Genomic DNA, 27080 nt, shown 5'->3' on the forward strand with positions numbered 1-27080 from the left:
TTTGACTATCTTGGCCCATGAGTAATGCCTCAAGCTAGGAGCCTGAGACCTCTTTAGGCTAAGTCGATCGAGAGCTCAGCAACCCAGTATTATATAGAGCTTTGGGCAAAAAGGCCCATTGGGCCTTTTTTTGACTGATCCATGACCCCAACATGCTTGAACCTATCATTTGTTTTTCTATTTTCTTTCGGTGGCTCTCTTTTTCCAAAGCATTGTCCATGAAAGTAACCAAATTGAAGGGAAATTCCTTATTTCCTTTCTTTCTTATTTGATTTTCATTTTCTCATTCTGCTTTTTTTTTTTATTGTTTATTTTTTATTTTTATCTCTCTTTTTCTAAAGCAACGTCAATCATGAAATTACCTATTAATTCCTTTCCTTTTTGTTTGAATTTTCTTTTCCTGAGTGAGCCTATCATAATTTATTGCACCAAGACCTATAAAATATTCTTAGGTAAAGACTACATACTCTTCTCAAACTATCACTTAATTGATAATATATATATATATACCAAGGAGGGAGATAGATGCAGAAAATAATTAAAGATAACAGATAACTTAAAATAAAGCAGTAAAACCTTCCATGTAGGAGGTAGAACCATCCATGTAGGAGGTATATGCAGTTAAATTAAACATGATGCAAGAGTTTCCAAAGTAAGCGCAAAATTGAAGCGTATAAAAGAGTAATGGAGCAAGTAGATAATGGAAAGATATCAAAAGATTTGATTAATGATTAACAAGAGAACTTACAGATTGAAATGTAAATTGGAAGTAGTGAAGTTACAAGTTGGAAACGGAAAGGATTACAAGTTGAAAATAACAGGCAAATAGCAGAGGGATTTCAGGTATTTGGGCTGAAAGCTTCTCCCTTACAATTAAGGGGACTTGTCCTTTTATAGACAGAGTCCAGCAGGTAATTACATTAGAAAATAAAACAGTAAAACAGTAAAAGTAAATACTATAGTGTCGGCAGGCACTGTAGTGGAACTGTAGTGTCGGCAGGCACTGTAGCAATTATTGTAATGAACGGAAGTGATGCCACAGAGGGCAAATGAGCTATCAATGGTGCCACGGAGGGCTAATAAGCTGTCAATTGTGCCACGGAGGGCTAATGAGCTGTAAATCTTCAAGTCCAGGGTAATAATTTTCACTGTCTCCGGGAAAACTAGAATTCCCAAACCATTGTCGAATGGGATTAAAGGTTGCTTCAGAAGATGCATCGGATTTCTTGTCATTGTCATTGGGTTTTTTATCTTCATCGGAACTGGAGCTATCATCTAGAGAAATGAGTAATGCTTTTAAAAATTCCTTCTTCTCTTTTTTCTTCAAAGATAATTTTTTCTTAGAGGGTAACAGCCTCTTTGGGAGGAGAGAAGAAAGCACTAGGGGTTATCAATTGGGCAGGTTTGCCAATGGTTAATGGCTTAGAAGGAAGAGGAGCTTGGATGTTTGGTAACTGGGATAATGCCTTGACATTCTCAATCAATTGATCAGTTCATGGGTAGTTATCCCACCATTTACAGTACCAATGTCGTTCCAATTTGTCATCAAGAATAACATACTGCCACTTAATAATCCAGGGTACTTTGAATTTCTTGGCAAAATGGAGAGTGTGGGGAAATTTGGCCCCGTATTCATCAGTGTGGTAAAGATTTTTGAATGATTTAAAAGCTTCAACAATTTTTAATGGAAGAATATCAGGAATAAGCTTGAATTTTTTCCACCAATTGGAGAACCAAAGAGGGAGAATGCCTCCAAATTCTTTATCAAAGCTCAAGAACCAGGAGTGGTCAAATTTGGAATTTTGAAAAAGGAAGAATTTATTGAAGGCGTTGATTTAATCATAATAACAAAAAGGAATTAAAAAATTATCTAATTTCCTGAGCTGCGAGGGATGCTCTCCCCATTCTTTTTCAGAAATAATTTTGTCAAAATAGACACTGTGGTAAATGAGTTTTTGGGGATCAGTTTTGCAAAAAATTGGTTTGAAATGGACAGAATTTGTTTGGAGCAAGATATTAGTATAGTAAGAAAGAGTTTTCTAGGGATGTTCAGGGATCCAATGAAAATTTGGGGGAAAGTAGGAAGTAGCAATTTGAGCAGGGAATTTTAGGTGGGAGCTGTTTAATTCAATGTGGAACAAATATTCAGAATGAGGAAGAATAACATGGGCTGAGGATTTATCATATTTAATGAAAGGAGCCGCAGTCCTTTGGGAAGCAACAACAAAAAGGTCATAGTCTGAAATAAGAGCACTGGAATAAGTGACTGGAGTACCGGGATTGAAAGCAGAGAAATGATTGGTTAATGCAATGGCTAAGTTGGTAGCTAGAGGGGTAATAGGAGTCTCTGGCATAAAGGCCAAAGGCTTGGATTCGATCTTCTCCTTGTCCTTTTTGCTGGCCATTCTGGCACTGCAAAAATTCACGAGTGAGAAAATCTGGGATTGAATTATTGGAACCTTTAATGTATTCAATGTCAAAATCAAAAACACTTAAAAGGGCTTGCCACCTAGCAAAAATTTGCTTTGATGCAATATTTTTAACATCTTTTTGCAGTATGTCTTTGGCAGATTTACAATCAATGTGTAATAAAAACTTTTGATTTAGTAAATCAGACTAAAATTTAGTAATGCATAAAACTACATAAAGAATTTCTTTTTTAATAGTACTATAGTTGGTTTGAGCTTTATTCCAAGATCCAGAATGGAATCGAACAATTTGTTCGGGAGATCTTGGAGAAACAATTTGTTTCAAAATACCTCCGAAGCCAATTTCAGAAGCATCAGTTTCAACAATTTTGAAAGCGTTGTCTGAGGGAATTCCTAGACAGGGTAAAGCTTTGACATGGGTTTTAATTTCTCTGACAAGGGAGGTATGTATATCAGTCCAGGAAGGAGGATTGTTTAGTAAATGGTCGAATAAAGGTTTGCAATGTTTTCTCAAATCTTAGTAGAAATCTGCAATATAATTTAAAGAACCTAAGAACCTTTGGAGCTGATTTTTATCAATGATGATTTCAAGAAATTTGTCGGCAAATTGAATGGCTCTATCAATGGGTCTTATTCGACCTTCAGAAATATCAAAACCAAGGAATCTAATTTTCGTTTGGAAAAGCTTGATCTTTTTAGCAAAAACAACAAGTCCATTGTGTTTGACTGTTTCTAGAAACGAGTTCAAATGTTTCCAGTGTTCATCAATAGATTTAGAATAGATCAGAACATCGTCAATGTAAACAATAGTAAAGTGACTAAAGGGATTGAAAATATCATTCATGATATTTTGAAATTCACTAGGGGCATTCTTTAGACCAAAAGGCATAACATTCCACTCATAATGTCCAAATAGAGTAGTAAAAGCAGTCTTATATCTATCTTTATCATCAATTTGGATTTGCCAAAATCCTAACTTCATATCAAACTTAGAAAAAACTATAGCCTCACTGATACGACTAACTAAATCTTTCCTATTTGGAATGGGATACCTGATCCATTCTAGTACATCATTAAGTGGTTTGTAATTGATTACAAGCCTATGGGTTCCCCTTTCAACTTCAGCATTTTTCATAACATAAAAGGCAACACAAGACCAAGGAGATTTACTCTTACGAATAATTCCTTTAGCAAGTAGGTCAACAATTTCTTTCTGGCAAAAATCTAAAGTTCCAGCATTCATTTGGATGAGCCTAGTTTTAGTGGGGATTTTCTTTTTAGAAAAATCTTTAATGTAAGGTAAAGAAACAATGTGTTTTTTCCTATGCCAAAAAGCATTAGGAAGATCAGAAAAAACAAGATCAATGATACGAGTATTAAAAGAGGCAATTTTGGATTGCAATAATTTATCAGAAAGTTGTTTAGCAATTTTTTTGTATTTAACTTCTTGTTTCAAGAAGTTTAAATGTTTAGTTTTGGCAATGATAATATTAAAATGGCAAATATCAATTTCAAATTTATAGCAAAATAAAATTTTACTCCAACACCCATTTTAATAGTTGAAACACCAATTTCATCGACAGAAAAAGGATAAAGCATGCAAATGAAAGGAAGACCAAGAATAACTTTTTTCAATCATATTTTTAACAAGAATAGCAGGAGTATCAAAACAGACATCTCCTTGGCAAACATGTATACTATTTAATTCATATTTGATTTGCAAATGGCTTCCACTGGCAGAGTTCAATCTTTCAGTGGATTTTTCAAAATATTTGCTGGGAACTAAATACAATTCAAATCAGCACCAGAATCAATCAAAGCAATAGTATCAAATGCATAATCAGGGGCAATGACAATATGAACTTTAGAATACCACTTGGGTGGAACAATTTTGTTAATAAGACTGATAATTTTGATGTCATTGTTTATTTCATTGGAAATCACTTTATAGCTGGATTCCGCTTCATCAGAATGCTCAAGTTGCTTATCATTTTCATTATCAGAATTGTGATCTTGAAAACAATTTTGGATTTTTAGTATTAACAATTGTTGTTTTAAATCATTATTATCAATTTTAATGGTAAAAATGTCATTTTTCAAATCTATAATTTCTTTCTTGATGTTACTAATCTTATGCTGCAAATCTGAGATAGTAATTTCTTTGAATTTTTGTTTAGAAAATCGTTCCAAAGTTTCATCAAGAGAGATTTTTGTATTGTTGGGTTTATTAGCATTTTAACCATGGTATTCTTGAGTTTTTTAAGGTAGTCTTCTTTTAATTCAGGATTTTCAATTTTTGAAATTAAAGTGATTAGTAAATTTTCTTGTTCTTCAGTTTTTGAAAGAACGTTGCAAGTTTTGACATTTTTGCAGCAAGAATCATTGCAACCTATTTTGAAATCATTATCAGAAAACTCACTGGCAGAATGGTAATCTGAATCACTTAAAGTAGTTAAATTTTTACAATCAGAGGAATTAGAAGAACTTATTGATTGTAAGATTCTAAAAAGATTTGCTTTTTCATTGTCGTCAATTTTTAAAGTATTAATTTCTTTTTTCAATTTTTTGGGTGGTTTAGGGCACTTATCAGCAAAATGTCCTGATTTTCCACAATTAAAACATTTTCCTTTAGAAAAATATTTTTCAAATTTTGAGTTATTCTTTTTGGATTTGTTAGCTGCTGGAAATTTTTTAATTGGTTTATTAAATTTTCTTTTCTTGTAACTATTGTAATATGAAGCAGGTCTTTTCTTGAAAACTTTATTAGGTTTCTTTCTATTTCTCCGAGAGGGAGCCATAAGAGGTAATCCAAATTGTTCGCAGAAATTACCCATTTCATATTTAGCTTTATTTTTGTTCTTCATCTGTTGCCTTATCATTTTTTGATCAATGCACATTTTTATGCCAAGTTTTTTAATAGTAGAAAACAAATCTCTGTAGGTTAAGTTTTCATATTCAATTAATCCAGTGTTAGAGTTAATGAGTTCATCTTTAACTTTGTGAGCAAATAATGAAGGTAATTCATCAATAAATTTTTCTTTCCAATAAGGTTTTTGACTATCAGATCTAACCATAACTCGAGAAAGAAAAACATCTTGATACCATCTATAATCAGACATAGTAGGACAACGAAGATTATTCAGAAAATCAGAAATGCGAGAAGTGATGTTAGAAGGGGTCCCAATAAAATGCTTAATGATGGTATAAATCAAAGTGTTAACACAATCGGATTCACCAGTGCCATGTTACTCATCAAATATAGGTAAGCCATCTTCATCTTTCTTGACAGCTTTTCTAATTTTTTCTCGAGATTCTTCAATAAGGTGTTTATTCCACCAATTCCGAAAAATTCCAGAAAAACCAGTAGAAAGCAAATCAACAATTTCTGATTGACTTAAATTGTGATTAGTAACATAAGCATTAGCAACCATAGACATGTGATTCATTTTATTCAATATTTCTTGTTCAGACAAACCATCAATGTTCCATTCATAAAGTTTATCAGCAGAAACAGAAAATTGAGATTAAAAAAATCTTTCTTCAAATTGTAAATCAGGAGGAGTGGGTCTCGAATACCAGTTTTTTGTAAGATTAATACGCTTTGATTTATCAAAAATCCTTTGGATTTTTTGATCGGGATCAAAATTTTCTTCAATCATTGCAATGTTGAAATCAGAAGAATATTGAGAATTTTGAGAATCATCTGAGTCAGATGTTTCATTGATTTTATGGACAGTACAGGCTTGCCCAGAGCTAGAAGCTTGACTGGTTTTCAAATCCTTCAGCATTTTGTCAATTCTATCAACATTTTTTTGGTTAGTAGTTTTCAATCCAAGATTTTTTCTTTCTTCAGGAAGAGAAATGATGGGTTTTTCAATCTTACTTCCAGAGGAAGTAGGAGTGTCAATTTTGTCTTCAATTCGGTCAAGTTGTTGGCAAATGATGTGAAGGGATTGATTTACAAAATTGTTTTGCTCAATGATTTTTCTTGTTTCATTATGAACAACAGCAGAATCAGGATTTTTAAAAGGAGAAGCTTTAACAGTTGTGTTAATTCCATAAGTCTTTATTAGTAAATTTTCAAGAGGTGTGTGTGAAGCTTTAACAGTGGTTTTGTCTTCTTTAACAAAAGATTTTTTAACAACATTTAAAACATTATTGCTGAGATAATAGTTTTGTAGAAAATCAAAAAACATAATATGTTTCTGTGCTTCAATCATTTTTTCAGTCCAACGAATTTTGATAATGGATCTTTCTTTTTCAGAAAAAGTAGATCTATAGGAATGTCACAGTGCTTGGTTTTCTTTTGAAGAAAAATCTTTTTGTAAAGCAGGCCAGTTAATTTGGGAAAAGAAATCTTTAAGAGGAGCATGAAAGACATTTAACTGATGAGGAGGAGGGAGAGGAGCATTAAAATCTGAAGCAGATGGAGATAGTGATCCTCCATCATCATCAGCTTGAGTAGTGGGAGGAGTTTGCTTGGCAGTGTAAAAAGCAGAAGAAATTTGAGAATCATTAGAAACACCTTTTAATTTTAAATCAGGTTGAGCAAGAAATTTATCAATATCTTGGTCTCTTCGCCGGAGACCTTATGAAGTGGTTGAGCCAGCAAAAGACTTTCTTCTTTCATTGGTTAAAAGTGGTCTTTCAATTCTGTTAGTAAGATTCAAATTAGAAAAACTAATTTTTACAGATCCATCTAAATACTGTTGGATATAATCAAGATTACTGGTATCATTTACTACTCGGGCAGGCTTATATACGCTTTCCAAAAGCCAATCGTTGGGAAGATTAATTTCATCCCATCGAATCATTCTAGGAGTTCGTATATTAGCGTCTTAAGTAGAGCTTTGGATCAAAACAGTAGAGCTACCAGAATTCTTAATAATAGCCTGGGGATTTAGATTGGTTTTTAACAACTTATAATAAATACGGTAGATGATAGCAAGAGGTCTGCTACCTTCTTCCATATTATAACCAGAAGTTAATACATTTAGAATTAGTGTTTTAAGAATATGAATATCATTCAAAGCAAGAGTTAAATTAGGGAAAGTATTAAAATGAATGGGACCATTAAACAAAGAAGATTGAATCATACCAAGAATACTATTATGAAAATCAACAAATCTAGCATCACGAAGGCATAATAAAATAGAAGCATTGATGCCTAATCTAGTCAAAGGTTTAACAGCAACTTGAATAGATCCGACATGCAGAAATTTATATCTTTTAGCAAGAGAATCATTGACAAATTTTTTATTAAACAATTGAAATTTTTCATTGTTGCCAGAAATTGCAAATGTTTGTTCAACAGTTTTAATAGAGTATTTAGCTCTAAAAATAGATTTAGTCCAAGAGGTAGTGTAAACTTCATTTGGAGAAAGTTTAGGAATATTCCATTTATCAAAACTAAAAGAATTATCATCTTCAACAGAAAAATGCTCAGAATTAACAACATCTGGTGGTAACGAAGACCTAGAGCAAGCTGAAGAACTGGATCTCCACATTTTCAAAAGCTAAAATCTAAAACTTTCTTTTAATCATAAGGTCTTTTCCAAGAACTCACAACACATACCCTTGGCTAAAACTAACCCTTCACCATGCCCTAAGACGCCAAACCCAAGCTTAAGACGGGACTTAAAGGTCAACCGAGGTTACCTAACAGGGTGGTTGGTTTATAATTGAGAAAAGAGATATAGATCAAAGAAAATAAAAGATCGGAGCAAATGGAAACACAGATCAACAACTCTTCCAGTCTCATTAAAAGCATAAAATGCTCTTACATCATAGAGCAAAAAGTTTTGAAAAAATCATAGCCAAAGCTACGAGGTTACAAGTCATAAATGTTTACATAAAAATCAAACTTTCAAGACCTATCTATGACATTAATATCCGCTAACCTATGACTATTTTTCAGTTGTAACACTATATCTGTTCCAGACAGACTCAATTCAATGCATAGGTAGCTCATCTTATTTGGCTCGGGGAGCAAGAAACCCCATGCCGAAACTAATCCTCCTAAGCCTGAGAGCCAGGATACAGCTCACATCAAAAACCCAAAGGCCTGGACAAACTTTATTCAAAACAAAATTACAGAAAAACAAAAATACAGAGAAAGACCCAGTCCCAATAGAAAACAACCATAAAAACACAGATCTGCTCCTGAGAAGATTAGATCTACTCCTCCTCGACCCAAAACGGTCAAGAATCTACATCATTTTCCACGTAGATCGCTCATGAGAGCAAATCTAAGAAGAAAACTCTTATTCAAAATAAACAATACAGCCAACAAAACAGCAACTACTAGAGTTGAAAAGGTGATGGGTACTAGCCACGCTAGCACGAAGTGGAGCGGACAGAGGAGATGGCGGCACAGCACCTTGGATGGCGGACGAAAGTGGCCAAAGTTGCTGCAACATGGCCCAAAAACACCTAAAAAAACAAAGAAAATAAGGGGAAAAAAACACAAAAAAGGGGAGGGGGAGATTAGGAGGAGGGGATAGAAGGGGAGGGACCTCTCCTGTTCAAGCGTTCTGTTGAGAGTGAGAGAGAGCAGGCTGCTATTGAAAATGTATTTTCAAGCTTTCAATTGTGACAATGTCCTCCATAAACTTAAAAACATTGTCAATGTTACCAAATGACAAAAATACCCTTAGTAAAATAAAAACAAAAAATACTAAAACTTTTTTTTAAAAAAAAAAAAAAAACCTAAACCTTAAAAAGAAAATATAAAATCCAAGGGGTAGCCAAATATATATATAAATAAAAAAATAATTTTTATAAGAAAAAAATTGAAAATTACGTTTTTTTTTTTTTTAAAAAAAAAAATTGTTTTATAATTTTTTTAAATAGAAATTTCCGTTTTTAAAAAATAAAAAATTAAAAATATCTTTTAAAAAATTAAAATTTTTCATTTTTTAAAATATAATTTTTTTATTTTTTTATTTATTTTTTCGAATTTATAAGGGTATTTTTGTTTTATTGAGAAATTTATATGGGCATTTTTATCGTTTTGCTAGTCTTAAGGAACATTGATAATGTTTTGATAGTTTGAGAGGACATTGTCACAATTGAAAGTTTAAGAGAAACATTGTCAATTGGTCAGTGGCAGAATTAGAATATTTAGTTTTAGGAGGCGCTGATTGGCCATAACCAAGATAATGTCTGCTCTAATATCAACTGACATAACGGAAGACTTGGTAACAAAAGATCAAGAGCTTCTTCTCTTAACCAAGAAAATAAAATGCAATCTGCAGCTTGAAGGGGTTCTCCGAAGAGAAACTGAGAGAAAACTCACAAATATTTTGATTTCAAATTGATTGATTATTACAATACAAGTCTCACACCTATTTATAGGAAAACTAAGACACTCTAAGACAATCTGGACAATTATACACTCTTGACAATAGGAATAAAACACAGAGACAAAAGGAATAAAATCCTAGACATATACACATGAACCTATCTCCCTTTGGACAAAAGGAATAAAACACGTGATCTAACAACAACCCAACATTATCTTCCAACAAAGAGCACAGATCCAGCAGATGATGCAAGGAAAACATGTTTTCCAATCAACTTTCGGTGCCCATTTAGAATTGTCCCTTGGTTTTTAGCTCAAAAAGTAGCAGATGGGCCTTCAGTGTTTTGACCGATCAATCGGTCTTCGATCGGTGCATTCTGACCTCTTTCGAAGAATTTGTTTAAAGGGGACTGATCGATCGATCTTCGATCAGGGCATTCTGTGCTCTTCTGAAGAATTCGTTAAAAGGAGACCAATCGATCGGTCTTCGATCAGAGCACACTGACCTTTCACTGAAAGAGGACCGATCGATCGGCACTTCGATTGGAGCATTCTGACCTTCGAAAATTCTTCAGATTTTCCTCCAACGCAGTTTTCTTCTCTTTGGGTAATGGATTATTGAAGAAACAATAAAATCTACTGACAATAATTATAGTCTTGCCTTTGGTAGATTTCCTTTTATACTTCCATTGTCTAAGAAACATGTGGAATTCTTATCAAATTGCGCTGCTCTAGTATGCTTTTCACTTGGTCAAATAAGAGAGAGCAAGATCCCGTTCGTAAGAAGTTTGGGTTTTGGTCAATGCTGGTTGGGAATCTTTCGTTCAACGCTTTTTAGGCTTTTTTTTTTTTTTTTTCTCCTACCTTGAACTACAAGTTGGTAAGCTGTTAGAATAGTCACCAAATATGGTGAGCACCGTAGATCACCAAACATTAAAAAAAAAAGAAACTGATTCTTGATAAAGCCTGTACATGATTTTGGAATATAATCAATGTTTTGAGAAAAAAATAATATATAAATGAAGCAGTAAAAGTGAATATATAGCTAAATAGACCATGGTGCTTTTAAAAAGTATGTAGCTAAAATTAAAAAAGTTAAAAAATAAAATTTAAAAAACAAATTGCTAAGCTGAATGTGGACAATCAGAAAGTTTACGCGACAACATATATACCTGATTCGATCATTTTTACTTGATTGCTTTGGCGTTCATCTCCGTTTGAATGTTCAAACGAATTTTTCCAGTTTCACGAGCAAATTGGATCTGTATACCTTTAGTCGAGAGGGCCAGTGAAACTCAATTGAGAATTTTGTATTACCGTTAATGTATGCCTCACATGTACAATTTTCTTTACAGAAACACAAAATTAAACAAACAACTCTTCATTATACCTTATAAATTTGGGTTTATCCTAAAGTATATTGCAGCATTCGAAAGGAAACACAAATACACTAGATGTGGTTGTTAATGCGGCTAAGACACCATTTTAAGAAATAAATTCCCTTATTTTTTTCATGAAGCTAATTTCTTACACTGATGAGACAACAGAAGTGATGAACCTTCCTTTTAAGTTGGTCAACGAATTTTATTATTTTTTCTTCTTTCTCTAAAACATTTATGGATTAAGTCATTTTTTTTTATATTAGTTTAAGGTTGCTAGAAATATACACAACGAAATAAAATAAATTCAATATAAAAAGTTTCAAACACAAGAGAGTAATTGAGCTCAATAGCAATTTTCTTCGATAATCCTATTCACAGTACAGAAGGTATATATATACAGCTTGTACATAAGAAATGACAATGGAAAGTGAGATTACATGACTAGACAAATCCCTGAATTAATGGGATTGTCAATTACAAAGAAGATTCTTATTCAGTAGTGATTTGAGTCCCAATCTTTCCTTGTGAGCTTGAGATTGCAGATTGATGATGATAGGCAAGGATTCTTCTTTCCTTCTTAGCACCATTGACTGTTGTAGGAGCTTGATTCAGTGAATCCTTGGCAGCTACGTTTTCCTCATCTTCATGAATGACAGCAGTGCTTTCCTTCTCTGCAAGATTATAAGCTGCTGCAATTGGTAAGTCTGGCAGCATTGCTGGATCATCTGGAAGCATTACCTTGTCTTTGATTGCACCAACTATAAGGATTGCCAATGAACCCCAAATCCACCAAACCAAAATGATCAATGAAAAGCTTGAAAGGGTAGTGGGAGGAGCTTGCCACAGGCCTACCCCGTTGCTTCTCAGTTTGATCCAAAACAAAATTGAAATCACCAATGCAGAGCCAAGGACTAACAAAATCGTCACCAAAAGAAGTGAGGGAGTCCCAAAAGGCTGGTTTATCTCTATTTACATGAGGGCCATAACGACAAGAGAGGATCCAAAGAGAGTGAGGGGGATTGTTAGAGACAGTTTTAGGCCCAGGATTGAAATAGATCAGATCAATTGAGATTGAACCAGGGAAAGAGCTAGTTGGATTGACTTTAGAGGGACTGTTTTCGATGGGGGTGAGCTGGGGGGTTAACTGATGTAGCAGGTTAGGGTTCTTTAAGGCAGCAAGGTCAGGTATATCATGTTAAGCTAACTGATGATCCTACTATTATCACAGCAAATGATGACACTTATCAAAAATATTTTCACCGTCATGTCTATCACAAAACTTTTTCAAACAAAAAATAAAAAAAAACACTTTTTAAAACACAATAACAAAGGTATATACTTTGTTAATTATAATTATTTAGTAAACTTTTATACGACTGCGATACAACTTGATAATGTTGTAATAAAAACTAGTCATTATAAAAATAAAAAATATTAATCAAAAATTGATTTATACTATTACGTTATCCCAATTATATTAAGGTAATATAATACTCAATTAAATTATTCTATTTTACTATACTTCAAGGGGCTAAGACAAAAATTCAGTCCAAATGCACCGAGAATCATGGACCAATCCGCTTTGGTTTGGGCTTTTATGGACCTAAACACAAGCGAATGTGATTGGTCCAGAAAAGCCCAAACCAAAGCGGATTGGCAAATCAAGTGGCCGGAGCCTGAGTCCGAAAGGAATAAAATAAACGTTAATGTTCACGACTTTTCATTTTTCGAAAAACCAAAGCGGAAAGAATTTTCCCGCCTTTGTGGTCTTTAGCATCTGACAGAGCTAAAATCTCCATCATTTTCACTTTCAAAAATTCAATTCCATCGCTAGGGTTTCGATCTCCAAAACCCTAATAATCATTTTCTTCACAATTACAATTCCATCGATTCCTAGGGTTTCGATTGGGCGAGGAAGTCTCGCGGAACCATGTACATCAAGGAGATATGCTTGGAGGGGTTCAAGTCGTACGCGACGAGGACCGTGGTACCGGGCTTCGACCAGTACTTCAACGCGATAACGGGACTGAACGGGTCGGGCAAGTCGAACATTCTCGACTCGATTTGCTTCGTCCTGGGCATCACGAATTTGCAGCAGGTTAGGGCTTCGAATCTTCAGGAGCTCGTGTACAAGCAAGGCCAGGCCGGGATTACCAAGGCTACTGTCTCCATCGTCTTCGATAACTCCAATAGAAGTCGGAGCCCCCTCGGCTACGAGGACCACCCGGAAATTACTGTAACTCGACAGGTTCGTCTGCAATTTCGCTATTTTTTTTTGTTTTTCTTTTGACAAGTGGGAAATTTGGCCAGGAAGGTGGTTTTGATAAATTTGGTATTGTAGATTTGAATTCTGGGTTGTGGGGGGCTTTCTCTTTCTTTCTTTCTTTTGTTTTAGCATTGTGGAAGTGTAGTTGCTTTTTCAATGGTAATATGTGGATAAGCTTGCTTAAGATTTTATAGCGCAATACAAGTTTCAGGCTATCAATCGCTAGTGAGCATGTTTGGTTCTTAAGGGTTCATATTTGGCCTAATTTGCAGATTGTGGTTGGTGGGAGGAACAAATACCTAATAAATGGAAAACTCGCCCAGCCTAGTCAGGTGCAGAATCTTTTCCATTCGGTGCAGCTTAATATTAACAATCCACATTTTCTCATAATGCAAGGGCGCATTACCAAGGTTTTAAATATGAAACCCCCTGAGATTCTGTCTATGCTTGAAGAGGCTGCTGGGACAAGAATGTACGAGACGAAAAAGGAGTCTGCATTGAAAACACTTGAGAAGAAGCAGACTAAGGTTGATGAGATTAACAAGCTTCTTGACCAGGAAATACTGCCCGCTTTGGAGAAGTTGAGGAAAGAACGGACCCAGTACATGCAATGGGCTAATGGCAATGCTGAGTTGGATCGACTTAAAAGGTTTTGCATTGCTTATGAATATGTTCAAGCAGAGAGGATTAAAGACAATGCAGTCTGTGAGGTGGAACAGGTGAAGGCCAGGATTGCCGAGATTGATGACAATACGGGAAGGGCACAAGCAGAAATACAGGAGATGGAGACTAAAATATCAAAATTGACTGCTGAAAAGGAAGCAAGTATGGGTACGGAAGTTAAATCTTTGTCAGAGAAAGTTGATGCACTTTCTCAAGATCTTGTGAGGGAAGTATCTGTACTGAACAATAAAGAGGACACTCTCAAAAGTGAAAAAGAAAATGCTGAAAAGGTAACTGAGTTTTAATCTCCAAATAATATTTTTTCAAGTTTTGTTTCCTTGTGAATGTTGTAATTAGACTTCACATCTTGATGTTTCCAGATTGTGAGTAATATTGAAGATTTGAAGCACTCTGTAGAAGAGAAGGCCTCTGCTGTTAAGAAGGCTGAAGAAGGAGCAGCTGATCTGAAAAAGAGGGCTGAGGAGCTTTCTAAGAATTTGGAGGAGAATGAAAAGGATTACCAGGTATATATGTTCCCTTTGTGCATTTTATTCTGTTCACAATGTTATTGCTTTCAGTTGACTGCAAATCAGATTGCATTTTGAATTTGATTCTGTAAACAATATGGGTAGGGTGTATTAGCTGGCAAAAGCAGTGGAAATGAGGAGAAATGCCTTGAAGATCAACTTGGTGATGCTAAGGTTGCTGTTGGGAGTGCTGAAACTGAATTGAAACAGTTGAAAACAAAAACAATCCATTGCGAGAAGGAGCTGAAAGAGAAAACACATCAATTAATGTCAAAGCGTGAAGAAGCTGTTTCTGTAGAGAATGAGCTTAATGCTAGAAGAAAGGATGTGGAGAATGTTAAAACGGCATTGGAGTCTCTTCCATGTAAAGAGGGACAGATGGAGGCTTTACAAAAGGTTGGTACTCTTTTGAGGATTATCTCCACCAGTGGTATAGTGTATAAATCTCGATTTGGTTATTTATTCTGTCAAACTAAAATATTTCTTCAGGACCGTGCATCTGAGTTGGAGCGGGTTCAGAAGTTGAAGGATGAAATACGCAATCTGTCAGGACAACTGGCAAATGTTGAGTTCACATACCGTGACCCTGTGAAGAATTTTGATAGGTCAAAGGTAAAAGGTGTGATTGCAAAACTCATCAAAGTAAAGGATAGCTCCACAATGACTGCCTTAGAGGTTAGCATGCATGATACTTCATTTTTATTTCATAACTGAAATTTTGTAAGTTGATTCTTACAAGTTCGGTTATTTTCAGGTTACTGCTGGTGGAAAGTTGTTTAATGTTGTTGCAGACACAGAAAATACTGGAAAACAACTGCTTCAGAATGGCAACCTTCGAAGAAGAGTTACAATTATACCTTTGAATAAAATACAGTCCCACACTGTCCCCACTAGGGTTCAGCATGCTGCTGTTAGATTGGTTAGTCACTGCATCGAACTTTCTCTGCAATTATCTTTTTCAGTTAACCTATTCTGGTAATCATGCTATTCTTGCAATTTAAGGTTGGCAAGGAGAATGCAGAACTGGCGCTCTCTTTGGTTGGTTATGAGGAGGAATTGAAGGTGTGCTTCCAGTGGGCCCATGTGATTTTTTAAGCCTCTTAACTGTGTGCTGCTCATTTTAAATTTAAATTGTTGATGTTTATCGCTGTGGTATTACACTGTTATACATTTTAGTAATTAGTAGTAAGTTCTATGATGCACTTTTTTCTGCATCTAAGCAAATGTAGGTGCTAGAAGTTTTGTTGTTTGCATAGTAGTCACAAACAGAAGATCTTTAGAATTGTGATCAACTTAAGCTCCTTTTCTCCTCCCTTTCTTGGATAATGGAAATATACATATGGGCAAAGCTGGGGTTTCTTCTGTATGTTCTTCCTAAAAGTTCATGTGTGTTGCAGGGTGCTATGGAATATGTATTTGGTTCGACCTTTGTTTGCAAGACCATTGATGCTGCAAAGGAGGTATGTTTGGTTTGCATTGATCTATATCATTGTTTGAGCAACTTGATTCAAGTTATGGTGGTTGTTATTGCCTTGGAGAGGGCATATTTTATTTGCTGTTCTGTTTCTGGAGAACTTTTTGCATGCAATTACTGACTGTGCTGAAATTTTGAACTATTTTTAGTTTGATAAAGTGTAGTAGTAAGTATGTACTCTTTCCACCCCACAATAGATGATCCATTTCCTCATTCAGTTGTCTTAAATATGTGAAAGTTTCCAAAAACAAAAACATTTATCAGTTTAACTTTCCATGGTACCCATAGTACATTTATCATTAAAGAAAGAAAAAAAAAACAAAAAAAAAAAAAAACTTTCCATGGTACCCTTAAAATTGCACCTGCATTTTTTCAAATTTGGACTCACCTTTCTTGGCTCATCTAAAGGCATTTTAGGAAGAGAGCTTGTTTCATTAGAATGTGTGCCATATGTAAGCTTTTGTTTATTGCGGAACGGAAGGAGCAGCCTTTGTTTTTTTTTTGAAGTGATGAATGAATGTAGTGTTAACAAAACAAGTTATTTTTGGCAAAAATAGCTCTGAGCTTATGGGCATTTGTCTGCATCTTAATTGGTTTATTGCCTGCCGTTCCGAACTTAGTATAGCATAATGCTTAGTAAGTGTATATATGTATACAATGTTCCAGGATTTACAGTGTCTTTATAATGTCCGGCAAAATAACAAACACATATATTTATCTATGGTCATCTTATCGAAAGCAATGGAATCATAAAACAAACACGAGAAAGAAAACTATGTGGAAGTCTTGAAAAAAATGCAAGGCATCCTTATACAATGCTAGTAAATTCTCTTATAAGTTTCCAACTAAGTGTTTGCCAGGTTGGACACAAGTGTCCTGTCCTCAAACGTTTGACATGCCACTTTCTCAAGCCAAGAAGTGTCCCAAAATCATAAAGATTTTCCTGATATTTTCCCTTATAACCAATACTTAAAAAAGATTTATGTTTGTATGGTTAGCAAGTGTAAACCCAAGCCTATAGTTGAAAATGAGGTAATCACAGGTATTGTACCCAGCTCAAGGTACAATGCTCCAATAAAAGCACAATTTGACTATCACTTTGTTGTATGTTTCATAGGTTGCTTTCAATAGGGAAATTCACACCCCGAGTGTCACTCTTGAAGGTGATATATTTCAGCCAAGCGGTCTTTTGACTGGTGGAAGCCGCAAGTAAGTCACTTGAATTCGTCACATGGATGCATAAATCTTTTGTAAATACTCTCTTTCTCTTCAATAAGATCTTTATTATTTCTGGCCAATAATTTAGAATTAATATGGTTCTTTACATGCTTTGTGTGCTCAATGTTCTAACTCAAAGCTGATGTTACTTTTATGCTTCATTAGAAGATGCTCTCAAGTATTTTTCCTTCTTCTGCTAGCTAACCTTCTAAAATAACCATTCCTTGCCTTAGGGGTGGTGGTGATTTGTTAAGGCAACTTCATCATTTGGCAGAGGCTGAATCAAAGCTTTCTACACATCAAAAAAGGTTGTCTGAAATAGAAGCGAAGGTAGACCTTGAACATCCTTTCATATTTGCCAGAATAAAGGCAAAGAGTTTTGAAGAAAAGTTGTTTCTTGTGCTTATCAGGAAAGTTTCTTTATATGCAAACTGGTTAAATATGTATTTTATGTGTCTGTTTTTGCATTGACTAGCTAATTGGAGTAACTTATGAGTTGCCTTCGAACTTAATTTTGACATCATTAATGTCTATAAATATGTGCGTCATATAAATGCATTTATACCCTTGATGTTTGGTATGTTTAACTATGACAGGTGCATTTTCATTTTTTCTTGTGCTGAAAGAATAGAAAGTCATTTTTTATAATGACACTTGTGCAGCAACCCAGACCCAACCTAGTTTTGACACGAGTGGGTCAGCTTCTGACAAAGGGCAGGTTGGATGTCGGAAGCCATCTTTCAATTTTGACAAAAGTCGAAAGCTCAAGATTTTCCAACATTTCAAACCCAACATGACCATTTTTTGATTTTTAAAAATTCAATTACAAAAACGACGCTTTTGTTTTAATTATATTTGTAACACCCCAATCCCGTATTGGGCAAATGGAGAGTAGTTCACATAAAGTGGGTGGTTTATAAAGATAATCAAGAATGCTAAGTCCCATATTGCCTAGTTAGTAGGTGAAATTAGATTTTATAAGAAATTTTAGGGAAGCTCCAAGTTGACTAGTCCTTTTGGGGTGATAATATAAATGTGGTTAGTGCTTTTTCTTGGGTTGTTACAATTTTAATTATATTTTTTCTTGTATCTAAAATGACATCATTTTAGAAAAACTTAAATTCTTTCTTTCCCTGGAATCCTAGCTGCGTTGTTTGTACTTGGTATGGTCTCTCTCTCTTGAACCTTCTTGCTTTCCCAGACGCCAAACACCCTTTGATCTCCAATCTCCACCTTGATTGAGATTTATCTCCAATCTTTTGTTATGGGCCTAATAATAGCTAATGTATTTCGTAGGTGTATAGCTAATGTGTTAATAGGTGTGAGTCTTGTAATTGGGTTGTATATTTTGTAAGTTGACTATATGGTTGTTGGAATCAAGGGCTTAGTGGGCGGTTACCTTAGGAGGGGAGATGAAGCCCCTTTATTTTAAGGGATTGGGTGCAGATGGGAGATATACTTTTAGTGAACCATGTTATTTTCAGTGTAAGATTCAGTTTTTTCATACGTGTCCTTATTTTAGTTTTTGAGAAGTATGCGGATTTTATATAATTAGATTTAACTGATAGTTTATAGGCTACATCAATGAATGCATTATTGTTACCTCTAGTATCCTGATCAGTCATTTGTTGTTGAGTCACTAATTACACATACTGGAAGCATGTTATTTTTTGGTGTCTTGAGCCTGTTGTGGTTTAATACTATTACTAGCATTAAGACCTGATTAGTGATGGATATTTTGAGCATGATGAGTCCATCTTACTTTTTTACTTTATGCTTGTATTCATTTCTTGTGCATTGGCTCCTGACATAATTCTTATTTTTAGTTGGCTCGTCTTAGTGGATACGTAATTTTTGCTATTTGAAGTGTCTTTCTCTTTTGGATGTTTGTCGCTGAATGCAGTTTCCTACTGCTTTTATATCTTTGTTGATGCCTTCTTATCTTCACGTGCAGATTGCAGAGCTCCTGCCTCTTCAGAAAAAGTTCATGGACCTTAAAGCACAGTTGGAGCTTAAATCATATGACCTTAAATTATTTGAAGGCAGGGCTGAGCAAAATGAGCATCATAAGGTTTGCTTCTTTTCTCTCTCACGTGACCTATGTACTTCAGAATTACATTTAGTTTAAATTTTTTTTTTCTTGGTGCAATCTAGCTTGGTGAAATAGTGAAGAGGATTGAGCAGGAGCTTGAAGAAGCAAAATCGGCGGCTAAAGAAAAGCAACTTTTATATGAAAAATGTGTAAATGCAGTTTCTTTGCTTGAGAAATCTATCAAAGAGCATGATAATAATCGGGAGGGCAGGCTCAAGGATTTGGAGAAAAAAATTAAGGCAATTAAAACTCAAATGCAGTCATCTTCCAAAGCTCTCAAGGTAGGTTTTGATGTTGCTGAGCTTTATCATAAGATTGTGTATAATCTTTAGGCAAGCTCACCTGCTATTCCCTCAACCTACTACTTGTCAATGGTCAACATCGAAGTACTGTGCACCCAATCATGCAGATTATGATGTTCAAATTTTGTTTCATATTGGCTACTTTAAGTCATATAACGTATTTTGCTTGCCATTTTATTGCATTGAAGTTTTCGTATGTCCCAGCCCCTCCACCTCCAAAAAACAAAAGAACCAGTGGGCAGATAGAAACCTCAAGGAGGTATCAATAATACTACTCCTTGAGATTTTCTGTTAATTAGAAGTATTTTCTTCAAGGTTACATGTTGGAACAGCATTCACAAACTATTTTCTTCCAATTTCTTATAAAACTGATAAAAAATTGTTAGTGAATTTGTCAAGATGTTTTTATTAGATGAAAAGTCAATAAGGAGGGGAGTTAAAGTGTGAGTCATACCCAAAATCTCTTAGAATGCTCACAAATACTTAGAGGTCTTGGGTTCACTATTATTTCAGAAATCTTTAGTGACTAATCGTTATTATCATTTGCTGAGATAGTGTTAATACCATTTGCTTCAGTTATCTAATAGTGTTTGATTTTTAAACAGCTCTTTGATTTTTTTGTGACTTGGTTTTGCTGGCTAGTAGGGGCATGAAAATGAGAAGGAGAGGCTTGTTATGGAAATGGAAGCTGTTGTTGAGGAACGTGCATCCTTAGAGACTCAACTAGCTTCTTTGAGAACACAAATCGACAGTCTCACTTCAGAAGTAGAAGAACAAAAGTCCAAGGTAGAAACATGTATTTTTTTGGATGAAAGTAAGATCTTTTTAGAACAGAAAAAAAAAATACAAAGAAACAGCTGACTGGCTTCCAGCACAACAACAACAAGGGTAGCTGCAGCTAAACACTAATGAAGACCAGATCAACACAAAGAAACAGCAGGGCTGGCCCCCTGCAAACAGCAGCAAGGAAACTAGCAGCTAAATGCCGACATTTGCTTTGACAAATTCTGTGCTGTAAAAATTACTTTCTCATGACTCTGTGTTGCAGGTTGCTGCCACAAGGAATAAACATGATCAGGTGCAATCTGAGCTAAATCTGATCCGTTCGAAGATGAAGGAATGTGATTCCCAAATCAGTTGTATTCTTAAGGAGCAAGCAAAACTTCAACATAAAATTAGTGAGACTAATCTTGAGAGGAAGAAAATGGAAAATGAGGTAATTTGCTAATTTCCCCCCTCATGTATTCCCTATAACTCGATCTACTAACCAATCCACCTTTGGTTCTCTTTATTAGGTAAAACGAATGGAGATGGAACAGAAAGATTGCTCAACAAAAGTAGACAAACTGATTGAGAAGCATGCCTGGATTGCATCTGAGAAACTGTTATTTGGAAGAAGTGGGACTGATTATGATTTTGCATCTCGTGATCCTATTAAAGCAAGGGAAGAACTTGAGAAACTGCAGGCCGATCAATCAGGGTATGTGCCTTAGAAAAGTTCATTCTTATCTAAATTGTTGTTATTTATTTGTTTTGCTATTAATACCGTTTTCTTTGACTAGTTAATGTCTCTTATGGAGCAAAGTGGTTATTGTATATTTGTCTTTCTTTTCCTATGTGAAGCCTTGAGAAAAGGGTGAACAAGAAAGTAATGGCAATGTTTGAGAAAGCAGAAGATGAGTACAATGAGTTGATGTCTAAGAAAAACATCATTGAGGTTTGTTACTGCTGATCTGTCTGAACATTCTTGTACCTTGATTTCTCTTTACTTACTCTAGTTTTGTTTTGCCTAGAATGACAAGTCCAAAATAAAGAAGGTAATTGAAGAGCTAGATGAGAAGAAGAAGGAAACACTAAAAGTTACTTGGGTTAAAGTTAACAAGTGAGTCGTGTTTTATTCTAGATCTTCGACTTGTAAATTTTTAATGACATTTAGAGTAATCATCTATCTTTCCCATCATTTTGATGGTTCAACTGGTTCTTATTTCACAAAGTTTGATGGCACTGAACTGTCAGAATTTTGTTAATTTGCTTCAGTGACTTCGGATCCATCTTCTCTACCCTATTACCGGGAACCATGGCAAAGCTAGAACCTCCTGAAGGATGCAGCTTCCTTGATGGTCTTGAGGTTCGTGTTGCATTTGGAGGTGTTTGGAAACAATCCCTGTCAGAACTCAGTGGAGGTCAACGATCACTGCTTGCATTATCTCTAATCTTGGCACTGCTCCTTTTTAAACCGGCTCCACTTTACATATTGGATGAGGTATTTTAAACTTAATTCTTCTTCATTTATTGATCTATCCTTGATAATCCTACTACTCTTGGAGTAGCTGAATTGGATATCTATTTCATAATTCATTCAACTAATCTGACCTTTAACCCCTCTTATCGAAAAAAATAAAATAAAATTAAGGTTTAATCCCAACTGAGTGGGGCTATGTACATTTTGAGGCCTTTGTCAAGCTAGTTGGACAAGTTCAGAAAAATTTCTGGGATTTTTGGATTCCAATAATATAAAACCCGATAAAATTAGAATTAGGTCAAAATATCTTTTTGGAACTTGCAAATTAAAATCAATGGCTTTTCACTATCTTGTACACACCCATATATATGAGACTCAGCCATAGCGAGTTTCCTCATGGAGCTCTATGTTGCTTTTATCATTCATTGCTTCATCTAGTGCACAGCGTTGTTCTCAGATGGATTTGCAAATGATTTTGATTTTTGAGGTGGTTTACAGGTCGATGCAGCTCTCGATCTAAGCCACACACAGAACATTGGGCGAATGATAAAAGCTCACTTCCCACATTCACAGGTTTGATGACACTTACCATGCTTGCAGGGTTAATGCTTGCTTGTGATTTATGTGATGTTTTATGATTCCTCTTATTCTTCTTCATTTTCTGCCTTAACTTTATAGAATACGAAGCATAAAATTTGTAGAGCATAAGGTGTATCAAATTAATAGAACATAGTGTTTTTCGTTGATCTGTTTAAATAAAAACTTTGGGAACATTGTGAAAAGTATTATTCATTTTGGCTGAGGCATGCCATGAAAACTGCTGTTCAACTCTATTTTGCCCCTTTGGATATGTTGTTTACTTCAGTTTTGGTAATTTAACGTTTAGTTGCCATGACTAAAAGTGTGAAACATTTTTCTCAATGCATGTATCTATTATTGCTTGGTCAGTTCTCTAATTTTTTTTGAAAAGGATTGTGAAAGTTGCTTGGATCAATGCTTGACTCAGGATGCCTGCAGAAAGAGGAACAAAAAAGTCTTAGATCTTAAAAGTGAAACTACTCAAGGCTTTTTTATGAAATTATGTCAACTGATTGTCTGGTAATAGAACATTTAGCCTGAAGTGTTCTATGTATGCTTGTGCAATAGATGATATGCCATGCATGAAACATTTGAAAGCAAGGATAAATGTGGTGGTATGTATTGTATTTTAATTGTTTCATATGATACAAGGCATGCAACATTCATGTGTTGCACGAGCCCTGCTCTGTGTATCTGGTGCATGGAGAGTTCAAACAGCAATTATCACCTCAGCTCTTTGATAAAACATGCAGAGTAGAGTTGTGCAAGTAGAAGAACTTCAACCAAGAAGAAAAACACAAAAAAAGATCATTTAAAGGTCAACTTTTGCTTTTCATGTGATTAGGGTGTCACACATCAGGTCCTATCTAGATTTGACCAATGCAAGATGGTATTTTTTTTTTTTTAAGTTTTAAATTCTTAGTGAAACCATGACTTGCAAAAGTGAGATTATTGTGTCTAGTACTTTAAAGTCAGTTCAATGAGATGTCTTATTTTTTTGCTTCGTACCAAAAAGTTTATGTTTTTTTTGTTTTTTAAATGTCATATACAAAGGAATGAATATTTGATATCTAAGTAGTGATCTAAAAGAATTTCTTGTCTTAATTGTCCCAGTTAATTAGGAAAATAAAGTCTAATTTACCATACAAGATGACTTTATAAGATTGAACATTTTATAGCACCTAATTTTAGCACAAATGAGGCCTACAGTGAAGCTATTTATAAAATTAGTAAGCATTCAAGAGATCAGTGATTATGATTGTCCCTGTGCAGCTTTTGTACACTTGGAATTATCAAAAGGACCCCCTTTCTTGAAATATCAATGCTTTGTAATTCAATATCTTTGCAGAAAGATGGGTCAAAGAATGAAGTGTCAGACATCAAATTTGAGTGGGGATGTTACTAGAGAAAATCAGCTTCCTGTTACATTAAGCCTAATTGGGAGTAATCTTCTTTTCTTTGGTTTTTGTTTTTGCAGTTTATTGTGGTCTCGTTAAAAGAAGGCATGTTCAACAATGCTAATGTTCTTTTCCGGACAAAATTTGTGGATGGTGTTTCCACCGTTCAGAGGACTGTTGCGACTAAGCAGAGCAAGTGATCGTTGCTGTCTTGTGATGTCTTTGCATTTAATTCTAGTAAGGGGTGTGTGTTGAGAACATATTTTTTTGAGTTACTTATGTTTGTTTTTTTTATTGGTAGCTCATGAATCCCATGGAACTTGAACCCGTGATCTTAGCTGCAAATATTTGTGAGAGTATATAACTTATTTTGTATCAAATGGCCTTCCACCCCATAAGAATGTGAACAAAGTGGTTGTTTGTGCAATATGGACTATTTTCTTCAGTTGTTTTGGGCCATCTTGGGTTATGCCTAGATGAGTTGTATGCTTGTTGGTGGACTACTGACAGCACTCGGAGTGCTGCCGCGTGGATGGTACCTTCATGATTTTTATGGTGTCTATGAAGGAAAATGAATTATATAAGTTTTAAGGACTATGAGAGGACATTGAAAGAGATTAAGTTCTTATTCTTCAAAACTCTGTATCTTTGGACATCTATTTTTGTTTCTCCTTTGACGATTAGTTATCATGATTTTTTTGTTCTTTTTAGCGAGGTATTTTCTCCCGTATACTTCTTGTGGACTTGGGGCACCTTATACTTTTAATGATATCTTGATCACTTACAAAAAAAATAAAAATAAAAGAATATATGAAGAGAGCGGTTGATCCCAAGCTTGACAGATTTTTGGCTTTTAGAATCATATGCAGATTTATAGATATTTAAGATTACACTCTTTTAACTACTATATATTCTAACTTTTCAAAATTATTGTCTGTTCAGGTGGCTGTCTTTTAGTCAAGCTAATAGAGAGTTTGCAGTTACCACCATATATATATCCAGGCCAGTGAAGTTTATTACTGGGTAAAGGAAATCTTGATACCATGCTTGTATATTTGTTGTTGTATTCCTAATATTGGAAGTTATTTCCATGTATCTTCAACTGTAGATATACACTTTGTCTGACAATCCATCTTAGACGAACCTCATGTTTAGTAGTACAGAGAGTTGTACCTCTTCCCTCTTAAGACTAAAGCCTACTTGATCAGGTTGACTTTCCAAGGTCTGCTTTGCAAATACTTTGAGTTCCTCTTGCATCACTTTCCTCTATAAAATGCTAGAAATCAATATTTGCTCTTTCTTTTCCTTCTTTCTTTCTTTCTTTCGTTTTTTTTTTTTTTTTTTTGTCAGCAATTCCGCTTAAGATTACGAGTGAAAAAAGGTGTTGGGAGGGTTGGAGCCCTTACATGTCTTTCAACTTGTCGTGAGTGCAATAAATGTTTAATTGTAACATCTCCTGTTTTTGTTTTTGTTTTTGTTCTAGTTGGAGTCAACTGTCAAGATACGGTTGGAACCTGGTACATTGCATGCCTTTCAGTGGGTAACTAAAAAAAAAAAGAAGACTAATAAATGTTATACCACCAAAGAAGAAATTGCACCAAAGCAATGATTTCGAGGATTCTCCTAAAATAATTACATCTTCCCTCCAATTTGTTGGTATTGATCAGCCAAACAAAAAGAAAAAAACCTTGCACAAGGCCACAACTCTTAACACTCAATTGAACCTCCTCTTCTGTCAAAATGTTAGAGTTTCCAAAAGTAAATCTCAAAGTAGAGAGGGAGAGGAGTTATAACCTTTATGAAGGAGACCTTTTTTAGAACAAGTATTTAAAACGATGGGTTAAATATTAAATATCTCTTTGGAGTTTTGTTGTTTTATTTTTTTCTTCCTAGGATTTGATTTTTATCACAAGAGGTCTCTGTGGTTTTGATAATAGACCAAATTAGTCATTTTGTTAGTTGACCATTAGTTGACTTAACGGAAGTCCACGTGGACCAATCAAATGTTGACACGTGGCACTTATTTAATTTTTAAAAAAAATAAAAAACTTTTTTTTTTAATAGGTGTCACGTATCAACATTTGGTTGGTTTACGTGAACTTCCGTTAAGTCAACTAATGGTCAACTGACAGAGGACTAATTTGGTTTATTATCAAAACTATAGAACCTCCTGTGATAAAAATAAAACCGTAAGAGAAAAAAAATAAAGCAACAAAATCCTAGGAGTATTTAATATTTAACCTTAAAACGAAACCGTTTGAATTGAACAAATTTTAAGTAGTATGGATAAAGTTACATATATACCTTTGAGGCCTTTTCATGTGAATTCATTTTTTTAAAAAAAAAAATTAATAATAATAATAATAATAATAAACAGGGAACCTAACTCCTCTAAACTGAATGATTGCTAATTTATAACTTGAAATGTCCAAAGTGTCCTTTTATTATTAAAAAAGAAAAAGAAAAAGAGAACAATGCCAGAAAAAAGAAAAAGAAAAAAAAGTAGGGGCTGAAGGGGCCTAGGTTTACTCCCACGGCCATGGAGGGGGGAGACTCATGGCCTCCAATAAATACAATTTGGAGGTGTTAGCTTAGAAATGGGGTTAAGTGTAATTTTCCCATAATAAATAAAGTTTGTAATTTCAGTTTTAACAGATTCAATTAATTAAATTATATCCTATCCATATACAATTAATTTTCCTATTGAAATTCTTAGGTTTCTTTGCTTTCTTTTAGGAGAGCTCATATTAGATTAGATTTCTAATACTGCTAATAATTAAGATCCAGATGTACGGAAAAAAGGTCATGGGCTCACAAAACCATGCACGCCCACGACGGTGCGCTAGGAAACATCCTCGTTTAAGAAAAATAATTAGTCAGAAATGGAAATTTAGAAGAGGGCGGATAATATATATGCCCAAGATCATTGGAACATGAGAAAATCATACTTCCACATGACAGGATTTTTAAGATCTTGGCAAGTATACTGGCGGTGCTTTAGAAAATTCATGTATTCTGGCGAATGTCTCCTCTGTCCTTGTTAAGTACAACCATGTGTTTCTCTCACTCAAACGATTGCAAATCCACTAATATCATAATTTATGTACTCTCAGTTTCTGGGTTTTCTTGTCAGTTTGATCTGAAATTGATGAATATGAAAATGAAGATGATGTTTGTGAAAAGAGGATGTAACTAACGATAGAACA

At 34.7% G+C, this 27080-nt stretch overlaps 1 protein-coding gene across 2 annotated transcripts; it reads left to right on the top strand.

Moving 5' to 3' along the window:
- The first annotated feature begins 12865 nt into the window (after positions 1–12865).
- On the top strand, positions 12866–25171 carry ATSMC2 (Structural maintenance of chromosomes (SMC) family protein). 2 transcript variants are annotated; one of them, XM_088516588.1, is made up of 21 exons: positions 12866–13362; positions 13653–14333; positions 14424–14567; positions 14676–14966; positions 15060–15245; positions 15325–15489; positions 15573–15632; positions 15968–16030; positions 17162–17253; positions 17496–17592; positions 19217–19333; positions 19417–19635; positions 20302–20442; positions 20705–20872; positions 20952–21136; positions 21280–21373; positions 21450–21538; positions 21694–21919; positions 22397–22471; positions 23955–24118; positions 24817–25171. In XM_088516588.1, the coding sequence occupies exons 1-20, from the start codon at positions 13045–13047 to the stop codon at positions 24072–24074; spliced, it is 3531 nt and encodes a 1176-aa protein (XP_088372714.1). In that variant the 5' UTR covers positions 12866–13044; the 3' UTR covers positions 24075–24118; positions 24817–25171. The 2 variants fall into 2 exon arrangements, with proteins under 2 accessions (XP_088372714.1, XP_059452315.2); XM_059596332.2 differs by having other exon boundaries at positions 23955–24111.
- The last annotated feature ends 1909 nt before the right edge of the window (positions 25172–27080 follow it).

The sequence above is a fragment of the Corylus avellana genome, chromosome 5 (assembly GCF_965113065.1).
Source record: "Corylus avellana chromosome 5, dhCorAvel1.hap1.2, whole genome shotgun sequence".
NCBI classification, from domain to species: domain Eukaryota; kingdom Viridiplantae; phylum Streptophyta; class Magnoliopsida; order Fagales; family Betulaceae; genus Corylus; species Corylus avellana.

Excerpts from the sequence above, each read along its gene's own strand:
- ATSMC2 (XM_088516588.1), top strand. The coding sequence starts at position 13,045 with ATGTACATCAAGGAGATATGCTTGGAGGGGTTCAAGTCGTACGCGACG. Across the intron at positions 15,246-15,324 it reads CCACAATGACTGCCTTAGAG|GTTACTGCTGGTGGAAAGTT; the intron begins GTTAGCATGCAT and ends GGTTATTTTCAG. Across the intron at positions 19,334-19,416 it reads AGCAAAATGAGCATCATAAG|CTTGGTGAAATAGTGAAGAG; the intron begins GTTTGCTTCTTT and ends GGTGCAATCTAG.